The sequence below is a fragment of the Capra hircus genome, chromosome 1 (genome assembly GCF_001704415.2).
Source record: "Capra hircus breed San Clemente chromosome 1, ASM170441v1, whole genome shotgun sequence".
NCBI lineage: Eukaryota > Metazoa > Chordata > Mammalia > Artiodactyla > Bovidae > Capra > Capra hircus.
This window is the reverse complement of record NC_030808.1, coordinates 352,321-367,650: the sequence shown is the minus strand read 5'-3', so window position 1 is coordinate 367,650 and position 15,330 is coordinate 352,321. Positions and strand designations below refer to the sequence as shown.

The following is a 15,330-nucleotide window of genomic DNA, read 5'->3' as shown; positions in this document are numbered from 1 at the left end:
AATTGAAATAATATTAGAATTGAGAGTCTATATAATTGCTGCTGCTGCTGCTAAGTCGCTTCAGTCGTGTCCGACTCTGTGCGACCCCATATACGGCAGCCCACCAGGCTCCCAGGTCCCTGGGATTGTCCAGGCAAGAACACTGGAGTGGGTTGTCATTTCCTTCTCCAATGCATGAAAGTGAAAAGTGAAAGGGAAGTCGCTCAGTCGTGTCCGACTCCAGGGACCCCATGGACTGCAGCCCACCAGGCTTCTCCATCCATGGGATTTTCCAGGCAAGAGTACTGGAGTAGGGTGTCATCGCCTAACTGATAGTACAGGAGAATTATTTATGATGTATAATCACACAATTGGAAGGCTATCTCTATCTAAATCATAAGCATCCACTGGCTCACGTGTGATGCAGTTGAGGTGGGGTTGCACAAATGAGGACTAATGTTTGACTCAGGACTTTAGGAAATGTACGGGAGAAAACAGAAACATAAGCTGCTTTAAAGATATTTTTAAAAGGACCTAAAGAATACTGATTCACTGTTTATAACTGCAAATTCGCTTTCTTCTGCTAATGAAATTGCCAGTGGTATGTGTAAGAGTGTGTGTGTTTGTGTGTGTGTGTGTATAAATATGTATTTCTGATTTTTGAAAATTTAACATTTCTTATAAACATGTCATATTTTACCCTGGTCCATGGGTTTGTCAGATAGGTTAAAATCTTACAGTGTGGGGGAAAGGAGAGCAGTTGAGAGAATTAAGTAATGCAGGCAGAAGCAGCCAGCCTGCCTTCAGATACGTAAGATTCAAAACATGCTAACTTGTGTTACTTTTAATACAGTGTCTCTATAATTAACATCCCATGGTATTCTTGAGAATTACAATGTTATTGGACATTTCAAAGCTGAAGTTTAAATAATTCTTTTAGAGAGTTAAAAATTAAGTTTATTCCAAATTTAATAGGAAAATATTTAATCAAGAATACTTTAAACACACACATTCACTACATTAAGGGGATGTTCTGGTTTTGAAATGAACTCTTTAAAACTCAAAATATGCAATATACTAATTAAATACTATTATTTGAAGGCTCTGAAATAAGCTTGCCATAGATTTTAGAGGAGGCTGGCCTTGTACATAGCACGCATATGCAACAACGCGCGTTTGATAAAAATAATGATATTCAGTGAGACGTTAGTCTCTTCATGCACAATTATACTCTATTAAGTAATGAGAATGTATTAATATTTATCCAATATATTAATAATAAAAATTTTACCAGGTACAGCTGCCTTTAAGACAGGCATCTCAGAAACAAAATGTTTATTCTTAAATTGACCCTGCTCTAAAGAGGTTTGGACTTTTCTTTCAGAACTGCTTTCAGAGTCTCAAGAAAACTTGATTACTTTTACTAAAATGGAATGATTCAGTTTTACACTTGATTTGTTACTGAATCACTTCCATTAAAAATAATCAATCCATCTTTCTTTGATAAAGATTTCCTAGCACTGATACTCTTAAAAACAGCCCCCCCAACTCTTTAATGTAGATGAATATTCTGAAATGTTTTGCGCAGTGGTGCCACCATAGGAGTACAGATGTAGTCTCTTAAGGTGACCTCTGATTTTCTTGAGGCCAGATTAAAGAGAAGTAAATTTTTCCATGTCTCCTATAGTTTGATTTCTCCTTCAGAAATGAGCAAGACAGCTTGGGTGGTTCCTGTCCTGGCACTTGCCAGCTGCATCCTTGGGCATGTATTAACCTTTTATCCTTCTGCTGCTTTACTCGTGACAGAGGGATAATAATAGTACTTAAATTTCACACGGTTGTTTTCATATTTAAATAAGTACCTATAACACACTTGGAACTAGCTATTACCATTATTAAAGAATTTAATGATGAGAATACAAGGTACATTTCAAGCCAGAAATTCAAATCCATAGGAAAAAGGATATAAAGATACTTTCCCTGTTGTACATTTGACAGATTCCAAACTTCATCATTAAGGAAAGCCACTGCTGCTCCCTTGAGGAAAAGGCAATGACTATCTGGAGGATCCAGCTTGGATAAAATGCACAAAGAACGCTCAGTTACTGTGAGTTTAATAGCAGGAGAATGATTGATATCTTAGGTCAGAAAAATTTTTACACAAAGTAATACCCAAATCGCAAGTAATCGGCACATAGACTTTAGTAACAGTATGTACACTGTAATGTTTTCTTTTCTAATTCATTGTCCAAAATTATGAAACAGCAAGGTCAAAATGCAAGGCCAATCCAGAGGTGATAAAGTGGTATTAGGGTGTCTGTGTGTGTGTGTGTGTGTGTGTGTGTGTGAGAGAGAGATTTCTAGCTGCCACTCGTGTGTGTGTGTGTGAGATATCTAGCTGCTACTCACGTGTGTGTGTGTGCGCATGTGTGATTTCTAGCTGCTACTCACCTGTGTGTGTGAGAGATTTCTAGCTGCTACTCAAGTGTGTGTGTGAGAGAGATTTCTAGCTGCTACTCACGTACGTGTGTGTATGTGTGATTTCTAGCTGCTACTCACCTGCGTGTGTGTGTGTGTGAGAGAGAGAGATTTCTAGCTGCTACTCGTGTGTGTGTGTGAGAGATATCTAGCTGCTACTCACGTGTGTGTGTGTGTGCATGTGTGATTTCTAGCTGCTACTCACCTGTGTGTATGTGTGATTTCTAGCTGCTACTCACCTGTGTGTGTGTGTGTGTGAGAGAGATTTCTAGCTGCTACTCACCTGTGTGTGTGTGTGTGTATGTGTGTGAGATTTCTAGCTGCTACTCATCTGTGTGTGTTTATGTGTGATTTCTAGCTGCTATTCACCAGTGTGTGTGTGTGTTTGTGTGAGATTTCTAGCTGCCACTCACCAGTGTGTGAGTGTGTGTGGTGTGTGTGAGATTTCTAGCTGCTACTCACCAGTCGTTTTCAAGAGGATGTTAGAAAATCATCGAAGACTGGAACGTAAGAATTCTGGTGTGTGAATATCACCATAATAAAAATCCCTGAATTTTGCTGAGAAATGTAAAACTGGAAGAAATGTAAAAATGGAAGACCACACACACACACACACACACACAGAGTAAATTCTAATTTGAATAATTAAGAAGTTGTCATTTTATATAGTGATATTTTGCTAGGTATATGTCAACATGATGTTTGTTACTAGGGAAAAAAATCTTATTTGAAATACTATTAAAGAATTTAGAAGTCATTATTTCCAAACCACTAAATAAAAGTTAAGTGAACTCTGCTATGTTTCAACTATATTTCAACATCTTGGCCAACAGCTAAAGTTAAAAAAAATAAAAGCTATATTTCTTTAAAAATAGGAAATAATTAAAAATTTATACGAATTTAGCCACACCGTGCTAAAAGACGTGGCATTATTCTTTGTTAATTATATCCTATTGGTGGAATAGTAATGCTTTATTGTTTCTGATAGTACCTGCAGGTTTTCTTCTGTTGTTACCCAATGGCCTCCAACACCAAGAAGGGTGATGATATCATGTTTATGTGGTAGTAGTTGTAATTTTTCAGCTGGTTCGTCATCTTTATTATATAACCTCACTTACAGAAGAATTGTTGAAAAAGAAAGAGAGGGAGAGAACATATATTTTATAGTAATCTGATAAAAATTTATTCTTCAAACTAGTTGTTTACTTTTAATGTAACAAGGAAGCATTTTTCTTACAACAAGGTAACATGTATTCAGACACCTTAAAATACACTTTTACATTAAAACTGTTCATATAATTTACTTTAGATTTAATTATAAGTGAGATAACAAAAGATAAAACGTCTCTTTCAATCTGAAAATCAGACAAGATAACAACACACACCACTAAGTCTGACCATTTCAGTCATACCATTGATAGCTTAATACTCTGGGGAAAGCTGAGTTCTAAGTAAGGAACTCATAGATTCAAGAATGTCCTACTTTGACGTAATGATCTCCTACTTATTGAAATGTCCATTTGAAAAGTTAATGAACTATACATTCACTTCCACTGAAAAATTTTTCTGAGTTAATTTCAAATATTGAAAATGCTGGCTAAAGAAACAGCTATGGCCATAGCTCCATTTGCTATGACCTTAGAAGATAAATTCTAACAAAATATAAACAGAATCCCTTGGCAGGCTTGTGAAACCTATTCTTAAGGTGCAGTGGCACTACCTAAGTGTGTAGAGATTTGGTGTTAAATAGCTATTGGTTAAACTGCAGAAGTTCAAGGATGGTAAAATGCAAAAAAATTCTCTATTTTCCAAAAAGGGACTGTAGAGGCTCACCATCCTACAGAGAGCAGCCATCCATAGCAGAAACAAGTGACTGACTGAGACCTGAACTAGTCCAAGAACCTCTGAACCCGTGAAGAATCCGCCTGCCAATGCAGGAGATGCAGGTTCGATCCCTGGGTCAGGAAAAGCCCTCTGGCAGGTCGCAATCCACTCCAGTATTTTTGCCTGGAAAATACCATGGACAGAAGAGCGTGGCAGGCTGCTGCTCACAAGGAGTCAGACGTGACTGAGCACAACCACCACAAGCACAACCAGGGAGGCCCCAGGTTTCTTGTAGAGATGCTTAAATGCCCATGCCTAGACTTCAAAGGGCTTCCCAGGTGGTACCTTCGGTAAAGAAGTGAAAGTGAAAGTCACTCAGTCTCTTTGAGACCCCATGGACTACACAGTCCATGGAATTCTCCAGGCCAGCATACTGGAGTGGGCAGCCGCTCCCTTCTCCAGAGGATCTTCCCAACCCAGGGACTGAACCCAAATCTCCCGCATTGCAGGTGGGTTCTTCACCAACTGAACCACCAGGAAAGCCCCCAGCAGTAAAGAACTGGCCTGCTAATGCAGGAGACGTGAGACAAGGGTTCAGTCCCCGAGTTGGGAAGATCCTGGGGAGGAGGGCATAGGAACTCATTCCAGTATTCCTGCCTGGACAGAGGAGCTTGGTTGCAGAGTCGGACATGACTGAAGCAACTAAGCACTCATGCATACTTTTTTAAAAGGTAATCATGTTCTCTCTTCTGACAGTGCTTAAAATGGGAATAAAATGAAGAGGCTCCAATTAAAAAAGTTAAATAAATAAAAAAACTCGACCTCAACTTAATAAATATGTAAGTAATTACTTCCTGGTTCTGTTTTTTCCCAGAAATTTATCCATCACAATTAAAAAATGAGAGAGACTCCTGATTTAGTAAAGTGCCCACCTCCAGCATCTAGGACAATGTCCACTCCGAGACCACCTGTTTCTTCTAAACAGCTTTCAGCCACATGGGCTTTCCCATTAGACACATCGATCACTCGAGCTGCAAAGGACAGGAAGTCAGGCGATTGTACTGTTCTCTATGTGATCAACACAGCTCCCAGAGGAAGAGCAAGAAAAGCAAATAAATTTCTCGTCTCTGAAGTGAATTAAATGGTTGAAGCAGTTATTGAATCTGAATTATCCTGTTTTTCACTCATCTACCCCAGTGTTGGTAAGGGTGAATTTAAATGAAGAAACTGGTATAGTCAATAAATTAAAATATGAGCATTCTATAGATAACATATTCCAAGGTTGATCTGTTGACACAGAGGACTGTTCTTTATAGCTAAAGGGTGTTTTGCCAGAACTAAGACTCTCTAAACCGCAAATGTACCTATATAGATATGAACTGAAAGATTAAACAATTTCTTAAGAATGTTCAGATTTAATAGAGTTCAGAGCTCAAAAGTACAAGGATCTATTCTGGATTTGGTACTTCTCTACTAGAGGCAGTTTTATCCTTTCTCAGTCACAGAAATTGCAACCCGTACCGGCATCCCCTGACTTGCCCTCCAAAACAAAACAAAACAAAAATTCCTGAAGGTGGAAAAACAAAACAGGATTATTCTAAGCAGAGTTAGTGAAAATAAAACTAACTGTAACTGGTTGTTTTAAAGTACTATATTAAGAGAACAAGCCAATGAGAACGAAAAGATCTCAGAATTTGGGGACTTCCCTGGTGGTCCAGCAGCTAGACCACTGCTCCCAAAGCAGGGAGACCAGGTTCAATCCCTGGTCAGGGATCTACTTAGATCCCACATGCTACAACTAAGAGCTGATGCAACCAAATAAATATTTTTTTTAAAACCTCAGAATTTGAATTGGAAAATGAAGATACATCTATTTCATTTTTGTATCTTTGAACACCTTCTCATTTCAGAGAATTCTGCTCAGAGCTGCTCAGATTCGAGGTGTAGTCAGTCCAGTACTGACTGAAGTCTTGGGGGTGGGTGTGGGGAGACCGAAGGGAAGGGCAGGGCTAACCAAGAGGAAACTGCTCCTTGTCCACAGTACTATTTATGCTCCTCCCCTCCATTTTCAATCTCTTCTTTTTTTCCTTTTTTCTTATCTCCCTCCTTTCTCAATGCCTGTTTCAACCTTCTTTCCATTTCTTGGTTATCTGCCAAAAGCATAACATAACCATGGAAATAACCCAACCATAGAAATAACCCAGGCTTTACTGTTAAGACAGGCCTGGGTTCAAATCCCATTCCAGGCCTAGTGGTACACACCCTGGCACATCCTTGGGCAAACTAAATTCTGACACAGGGTTGTTGAGGATTTAAGGAACTATCATTCATATTAAAACCCAGTGAATCTTACTTTCCTTCCTGTGGGCCCTTACACTCTGCTCTTCTCTTCATCTGTTAATCTCCAACGTTAATTCTGTTAACTCCAGTCTACTAAATTCCATTCCCATCTCTATTCTGTCAATCTCTATTTTCTTTCTTTCCCATGTTCATTGCTTTTGGGATAGGTTCAGTCCCTTCAAGAGCTCCCCAGCTGATGACATATCCTGTTTATCCTAAACTATACGTGACCTGGGTTTCTGTTTAACTGGCTCATCTCCCATCCCAGCAAATCACAGGAAACAGGCAACTTTAGGGACATTTGTTGTTCAGTCACTAAGTTGTATCCAACTCTTTGCAACCCCACGAACTGCAGCACGCCAGGCTTCCCTATCCTTTACCATCTCCTGGAGTTTCCTCAAACTCATGTCCATTGAATTGGTGATGCCATCCAACCATCTCATTCTCTGTGGGCCCCTTTAGGTACATATCACCGGGTAAAAGAGGTTGAGAAACAAAAAGTGATACAAAAATTTGACTTATTGACTAAAAAAATTAAAGAGGTATCAGGTGTTTCTGAACTGTGTCAAAGTTCACCTAATTCAAACTTGACTAAGTTGATAACAACGGGGCAAAGAAAAAACTCTGAAAAATAACGGACTTCCACAGGGGTCTAGTGCTCTCACAGCAGAGGGGCGTGGGTCCTCTCCCTGGGGAACTAAGATCCACGTGCCACACTGAGTGGCCAAAAGAAAACAACAACAGAAAAACCCAAATAATTACCATGTAAACTTATGTAACCTTGGACTTAGCACAGGAACTAAGTGCATTTTAAAAATGACACGCATTTGGCATTTTGCAGTTTGTTTTACAAGTGGAGTTTTCAAGGTGACATGATATCTCTTCAAAATTTTATGTATTAAAGTCTGTTGAGTACTGTTACTCACCTATAGGAGGCCTAAATCTTTCAAGAAACTGCTTGTCTTCAAGGCTGCAGGCTGTTGAGATCACTTTGGCTCCTCTGTGGTGTGCTAACTGAATGGCTATTGTACCAAGTGTCTGTGTGGGGGAAATACACAATGGGGTTACAGAGAGAGGGCGGAGGCTGTGTCTAATTCATCTGCTAGGTTGTTTTTCAATAAAGAGTAACAGTTTACTTCTACTTCAGTATATTTAAAAATCTTGTCTGATACAAAGAAAAAAATAGGACAAGCTTATTAGAAAGGGAAACACTGATAGACTCTGCCTCAAGGAAAAGCTGTGTGTGCTACAGGCCCCCAGCCAGTCTGACTGTAGCACATAACCTCAAGGACAGGCAGGCTGAATTCAGAACACGGCCTTGGAAAGAGAAAAATGGGCCATTAAGGGCCTGGTCAGCATAATGTACTAAGCTAATTATATGGTACATATACAAGTCCAGCAACCTCTCTTTGAAAATCAAAGCACTTCAAAAGTTCCATCCTTTTGCTGACCTGTGGGTAAGTTCAGGGAAATAACTACTATCTTGATGTTGGGCACAGGGCTGAAGCCAACGAAGACTGTGCCTTTTTTTTTCAAAGAAAAATCACTTTCATCAACAGTCAGATACAAAATCTAACATTTTTAGATTTTTATGTAATCTTTTAGTGTCTTCATATTTTGATGTTTATATATCATGTATAAACATGGTGTTTATATATCACTACATATATGTAACATGTTTAAATTAGTACAGTTTTGATCTTGTGTGATATTTATAAATGAAACACCTTAATCACATAAGTGTAATTATGAGGGATATGATACAAAATAGGGAGACCTGGGTCTAGCTTCAAAGATTAGGAGCTATTTCAAGTTTTGTGTAATAGGCATGAATAAAAATGGCTTATCTGCTTTTTTAAAGGACTAGCAGATTCAAAGCAGTAAGAAACTAAACACTATCTATTGATAAAAGCTGCTTATTTTAGAAAACAGGAGTTTGGTATAGGAAGTCAGTGAATAAGTTAACTGGCAATACATTGTATTAGTAAGTGGATGGCCCATTTTTCAATTTCCTAAGTTTATCCTATTTCGGTCTTTTTAAAAAATTTAATTTATTTAATTGGAGGCTAATTACAGTATTGTAGTGGTTTTTGCCATACATTGACATGATGGTCTGTTTTTTAACAAAACTATTAGCACCTACACTTGCTCCATCCATTATCAGCACGGATTTTCCAGGTGAGAGATGAGAAAGGTAATGCAGGGCTGTATAGGCTCGTAATCCATCCCGGATGGTTCCAGCAGCTTCTGTCCACGTGACTTTTTCTGGTTTGTGAACTATCACAAAGAACAAGAGGAAACAATCTGTTAACAAAGCCCATTAGGCCTGCCTCCTGGATCTGTCTGCATCCATCTCTGCTGCCACCATGGCCCTGGTCCAAGCCTCTACTGCCAGTACCTTTCACCTGCATTATGCTTTCTCTGCTGCCATTTTTGCCCGTGCACACGCCACTGTGAACGCAGGAGTCAGTGTACATGTTTTAAAATGTTTTATGGCTGAAGTAAAACATGCAGAAAAGAACATGAAACAAAGTATAGCTGGATGAATAAATATAAAGCAGGTACGTGAGTAACTACCATCCTGGATGAAAAAGAGAACACATACGAGAGGAAGGGAGTTCCTCAGCTGCTGGGGAGTCCTGCCCCACCTCGCTCCTCTACCACACTGAGAATCTCCCTACCTCCACACGTTTCCATCTCCAAGGCCCTGAGGAAGGGGAGGGGCTCAGGGAGCCCTGCCTTGTCGTGTACCCTCAATAAAAGTACCCTATACCCAGAAAAAAAAAAGAAAAAGAGAACACAGCCCTCATGTTGAACAGCCTCGCCTCTCCCACCAAAGGCATTTTTAAAAAACTGAGATATAACTGACATCAGAGTTCACAACCATTCTAGTTTAACAAACGCAAGTTGTTCAATCGCCAAGTTGTGTCTGACTCTTTGTAACCCCATGGACTGCAGCACATCAGGCTTCCCTGTCCATCACCAACTCCCAGAGCTTATGCAGACTCATGTCCACTGAGTGCACATCAGGCTTCCCTGTCCATCACCAACTCCCAGAGCTTATGCAGACTCATGTCCACTGAGTCAGTGATGCCATCCAACCATCTCATCCTCTGTTGCTCCCTTCTTTTGCCCTCAATCTTTTCCAGCATCAGGCAGGGTCTTTTCCAATGAGTTGGCTCTTTGCTTCAGGTGGTCAAAGTATAGGAGTTTCAGCTTCAGCAGCAGTCCTTCCAATGAATATTCAGGGTTGATTTCTTTTAGGATTGGCTGGTTTGATCTCCTTGTAGTCCAACACCACAGTTCAAAAGCATTAATTCTTTATTGATCAATTGATCAAAAGCCATCAATTCGGCATATACATTCCTAAACAAAATTTTGTGTTGCCTGTTTCTGAACTTTATCTAAATGGAACTGTACTATACACATTTTTTTTTCTTATTTTTTTGCTTATCATTTTCAAAGACATCTTTTTTTGGTACTTGTGGCTATGCATGCTAAGTTGCTTCAGTTGTGTCCAACTCTTTGGGACCCTATGGACTAGCCAGCCAGGCTCCTCTGTTCATGGGATTTTCCAGGCAAGAATACTGGAGTGGGTTGCCATTTCCTTCTTCAGGGGATCTTCCTGACCCAAGGATAGAACCTGCATCTCCTGTACTACAGGCAAATTCTTTACCACTGAGCTGGGGAAACCCTACTAGGCTATAGTGCTTTTCATTTTTGATATCTTATGGCAACATCTAATTTAATAAAATGAATGGGTTATCCACTCTTGAGTCAAGGGCCATTTCTGGTTTTTCCCCCATTTTTTGGTAGTTAGGTATTCTTAACTTTTTGGGAGTTAAGCATTCTTAACTAAGAATGCTCATGTATAAAAGTACTCTTGTACACAGGTGTTCTACAGGGTATTTACTGAGGAATGGAATTCTGCCTTTGACATCACTGAACACTTCCACAGTGGCTCATGAACTGACTCTCACAAAGCTGCTGCTTTGAACATCCTTGTCAACCCTGGTATTACACATTTTTGCCCATCATATGGGTGTGTCATGGTTTCTTACTGTGATTTTAATTTGCTTTCCCCCACCTACTAATGAAGTTGAGCACCTTTCCATGTTTGCGGGCCATACAGAATTTCTTTGTTATTTATTCTTGGTTGTGCTGGGCCTTTGGGCTCTCTCTGGTTGCGGCCAGCGGGGCTCCTCACTGCGGTGGCCTCTCCTGTGGCTGGGCATAGGCTCTAGGGCACTCGGGCCTCAGCAGTTGCAGCACACGGGCTCAGCAGTCGCGGCTCCTGCGCCCTAGAGCACAGGCTCACTAGTTTTTGCACCTGGGCTTAGCTGCTCCTTGGCATGTGAGATCTTCCTGGACCAAGGATCGAATCTGTGTCCCCTGAACTGGCAGGTGAATTCTTTAGCACTGATCCACTGGGGAAGCCCTAGAATTCCTTTTGTGAGGTGACTGTTCAGGTGTTTTACCAATTTTTCTATTGTTGTCTTTTTTCTTATTTGCAGGAATTTGTAGTATATTTTAGATAAGTCATTTGCTTGCTCATGTGTTATAAATATTATTTTCAACTTTATGGCATCTCTTTTCAATATCTTTAGTGGTGTCTTTGAAACGCAGCAGTGTCAGAATGATCTTTTAAAAACATAAATAACATCCTCACACTTCTTTGCTTAAAATTCATCAATGGTTTTCCACTGTACTTGAAACAAAACGTAAACTACTAATATAGTTTAGGCCATATTAGCTCTATATTTTCTGACCATTTTGAAAAATCCCATGGATGGAGGAGCCTGGTAGGCTGCAGTCCATGGGGTCGCTAAGTCGAACACGACTGAGCGACTTCACTTTCACTTTTTGTTTTCATGCATTGGAGAAGGAAACGGCAACCCACTGGAGTGTTCTTGCCTGGAGGATCCCAGGGATGGGGGAGCCTGGTGAGCTGCCGTCTATGGGGTCACACAGAGTTGGACACAAATGAAGTGACTTAGCAACAAAGCTGTTCCTTAATATAATTATTTAATATTTTGCTTTTATGAATGTGTATACTGAATGTGATTTTTTCACAGTATAGGCAATCCTTTCTAATTTTACCTGAAATCAAGTGTATAACACTTTCAATAGTCTTTACCCTAAGTATTTTTCCTCTTAAGGCAAAAGATTCAGATAGGTTGGACAGTTAGAATTAAATTGGCCAACCAGTGCCATCTAGTGGGGACGTAAAGCATCCAAGCACACGATGAAAATGTTGAGACAGACAAGCCAAGGCATTAAAACTGTAAAACATACTAAGCACCGGGGGATATCACACACAGTACTTTAATCCTTATAAATTTGAGACAGCAATTTTCCTAATTATAAAATGGCGTTCAGGGTAATAATTTTTCTGATGCCACAAGTCTGAAAGAAAGAAAGAAAGAAAGAAAGAAAGGGAAGTCGCTTAGTCATGTCAGACTCTTTGCAACCCCATGGACTGTAGCCTACCAGGCTCCTCCGTCCATGGGATTCTCCAGGCAAGAACACTGGAGTGGGTTGCCATTTCCTTCTCCAGGAGATCTTCCCGACCCAGGGGTAGAACCCGGGTCTCCCGCATTGTAGGCAGACGCTTTACTGTCTGAGCCACCAGGGAAACCCAAGTTTGAAAGTCTGACTCTAAAGCCCATCTACTCTAACAGTGCATGTTCAGTGTATGTACAACTTGCTTTTATTTTTGAGATTATCTTCCATCATAAGAATTGGTACTACCTATACTTTCATTAATAAATATAAAGTTTAGTGCTTAAAAAATGGCAGGGCAGGGACACAGATGCAGACACAGAGAACAGACTTGTGGACAGAGTGGGAGGGAAAGGGTGGGGCAAATGTGCAGAGTAGCGCTGACATGCACGCCACTGTGTGTAAGGCAGGCAACCAAAGGGAAGATACTGTGTCACAGGGAGCTCAGCCCAGCACTCTGTGACAACCTGGATGGGTGGGCTGAGAGGTTCAAGAGGGAGGGGACACGTATACCTGTGGCTGATTCACAGGTATACAGAGACCAGCACAACATTGTAAAGCAATTATCTTCCAATTAAAAATAAACTTTAAAAGTTTTATCAGATAAAAATAATGCTAATGAATAAAACTACATTTAAAATGGCAGAGGCTTTAAAATTACATGTTTCAGTTCAGTTCAGTTCAGTTGCTCAGTTGTGTCCGACTCTGTGTCCCCATGAATCGCAGCACGCCAGGCCTCCCTGTCCATCACCAACTCCTGGAGTTCACCCAGACTCGCGTCCATTGAGTCAGTGATGCCATCCAGCCATCTCATCCTCTGTCGTCCCCTTCTCCTCCTGCCCCCAATCCCTCCCAGCATCAGAGTCTTATCCAGTGAGTCAACTCTTCCCATGAGGTGGCCAAAGTACTGGAGTTTCAGCTTCAGCATCAATTCCCTCCAAAGAAATCCCAGGGTTGATCTCCTTCAGAATGGACTGGTTGGATCTCCTTGCAGTCCAAGGGACTCTCAAGAGTCTTCTCCAACATCACAGTGAAAAAGCATCAATTCTTCAGCACTCAGCCTTCTTCACAGTCCAACTCTCACATCCATACATGACCACAGGAAAAACCATAGCCTTGACTAGACGGACCTTAGTCGGCAAAGTAATGTCTCTGCTTTTGAATATGCTATCTAGATTGGTCATAACTTTCCTTCCAAGGAGTAAGTGTCTTTTAATTTCATGGCTGCAGTCACCATCTGCAGTGATTTTGGAGCCCAAGAAAATAAAGTCTGACACTGTTTCCACTGTTTCCCCATCTATTTCCCAAAATTACATGGTTAGATGTGGTTTAATGTTGAGATCCTTGCTTTTGTATTAGGTGATCCACAAGTACTTATCATGTTATAAAAACTAAGAAAATCAATGAGAGAGAGCCATATATGGATCAATAACAACAGTATTGCAATTCTTTGTAATCATCATTTCAATTCTTTCCACCACAAGTCCAAGGGAATAATGCTGAAAATGTGTGCCAATTTTTTAAAGTTTAATTTTTAGTTTATACTGGAGTATATTTGACTCCAACATTGTGCTAGTTTCAGATGAACAGTAAAGGATTTAATTATAGACATATACATACCCGTTCTTGTTCACATTCTTCCCCCAGGTAGGTCACCAGAGAATACGGAACAAAGTTCCCTTTACTATACAGTAGGTCTCTCTTGATAATCTGTTTTATATGTAGTAGTGTGCATATATGATGGACTTCCCTCACTCAGCTCAGTTGGTAAAAGGTAAAAGCTCAGTTGGTTGCCTGCAATGCAGGAGACCCGGATTTGATTCCTGGGTCGGGAAGATCCCCTGGAGAAGGGAATGGCAACCACTCTTCTTGCCTGGAGAATCCCATGGACAGAGGAGCATGGCGGGCTACAGGCTGTGGAGTCACAAGAGTCAGACATGACGTAGAGACTAAACCATGACCACCAGTGTGCATATGTTAATCCCAAACTCCTAATGTATTTCATCCACCTACCTTTCTTTCCCCTTTGGTAACCATAAGCTTTTTCCTAAATCTGAGTCTGTTTTTTCAGATTCCACATATAGGTGATATAATATCTGTCTTCCTTTGTGTGACTTACTTCACTTAGTATGATAATCTCTAGGTCTGTCTACGTAGCTACAAATGGCATTATTTCATGCCTTTTTAATGGCTGAGTAATATTCCATCATATATATGTACCATGCCTTCTTTATCCATTACTCTGCTGGTGGACATGTAGGTTGCTTCCATGTCCTGGCTTTTGTAAAGAGTGCTGCAAAGTACACTGGGTGCATGCATCTTTTTGAATTACGGTTTTCACTGGATATATGCCCAGGAGTGGGATTGCTGGATCATAGAGTAGTTCTATTTTCAGTTTTTTAAGGAGCCTCCATATTGTTCTCCAGAGTAGTTTTACTAACTTATATTCCCACCAACAATGTAGGAGGGTTCCCTTTTCTCTACACTGTCACCAGCATTTATTGTTCGTAGACTTTTTAATGATGGCCATGCAAACTGGTGTGAGGTGATACCTCACTGTAGTTTTGATCTGCATTTCTCTAACAAGCAGCAATGTTGAGCATCGTTTCATGTGCTTTTTGGCTATCTCTATGTCTTCACTGGAGAAATGTATATTTAAATCTTCTGCCCATCTTTTGATTGGGCTTTTGTTGTTGTTGTTATATTGAGCTGCATGAAATGTTTGTATAACAAATAAAATTTTTATGTTTGATAGAATGGCTTGAGAATTGAAAGCACAAAAGAGCTGGAAGAATTTATTCAACTTTTTACCTCTATCCTTAATATTCTATAACAAGATTAATAAGACATCTTCAGGGAGTTGTTTGGAACCTAGTTTTTTGATTTGGTGGAAGAACAGACTTGCTAGGAGGTATATAAATTTACTACCTTTAATAGCCCCAAATCCAAATTTAAGAGTCCAAAATTGGCTCCACATAGTCTGATTACCAGTTATATTATTCAAGAAAGAACTTAGGAAAAAATTTAATGAAATAGTTCAAGAATACGAAAGAATGTATGATGACTTATAGGTTAAGTTATGAAGAAACCATGAATCCTAGCATAAGAAAAAGACTGGCAGCCCCATTGGAGGCCCATGGATATGCTGTGTTCACGTCCTTGTTCCTCGCCCAAAAAGGTAACTTCCACATGACTTTTCCCCTACAT

General features: G+C 40.1%; 1 protein-coding gene across 5 annotated transcripts in view; it reads right to left on the bottom strand.

Annotated features, from left to right (window-relative positions):
* CRYZL1 (crystallin zeta like 1) overlaps positions 1 to 15,330 on the bottom strand; it is a 35,039-nt gene that overhangs the window by 1,528 nt on the left and 18,181 nt on the right. For all 5 annotated transcript variants that reach the window (XM_005674667.3, XM_013962888.2, XM_005674668.3 and 2 more), the window contains exons 7-11: positions 8,765 to 8,898; positions 7,548 to 7,659; positions 5,214 to 5,312; positions 3,449 to 3,570; positions 1,947 to 2,052 (exon numbers count right to left, since the gene is read on the bottom strand). In XM_005674667.3, coding sequence (XP_005674724.1) covers positions 1,947 to 2,052; positions 3,449 to 3,570; positions 5,214 to 5,312; positions 7,548 to 7,659; positions 8,765 to 8,898 — 573 coding nt within the window. The remainder of the gene's footprint in view (positions 1 to 1,946; positions 2,053 to 3,448; positions 3,571 to 5,213; positions 5,313 to 7,547; positions 7,660 to 8,764; positions 8,899 to 15,330) is intronic.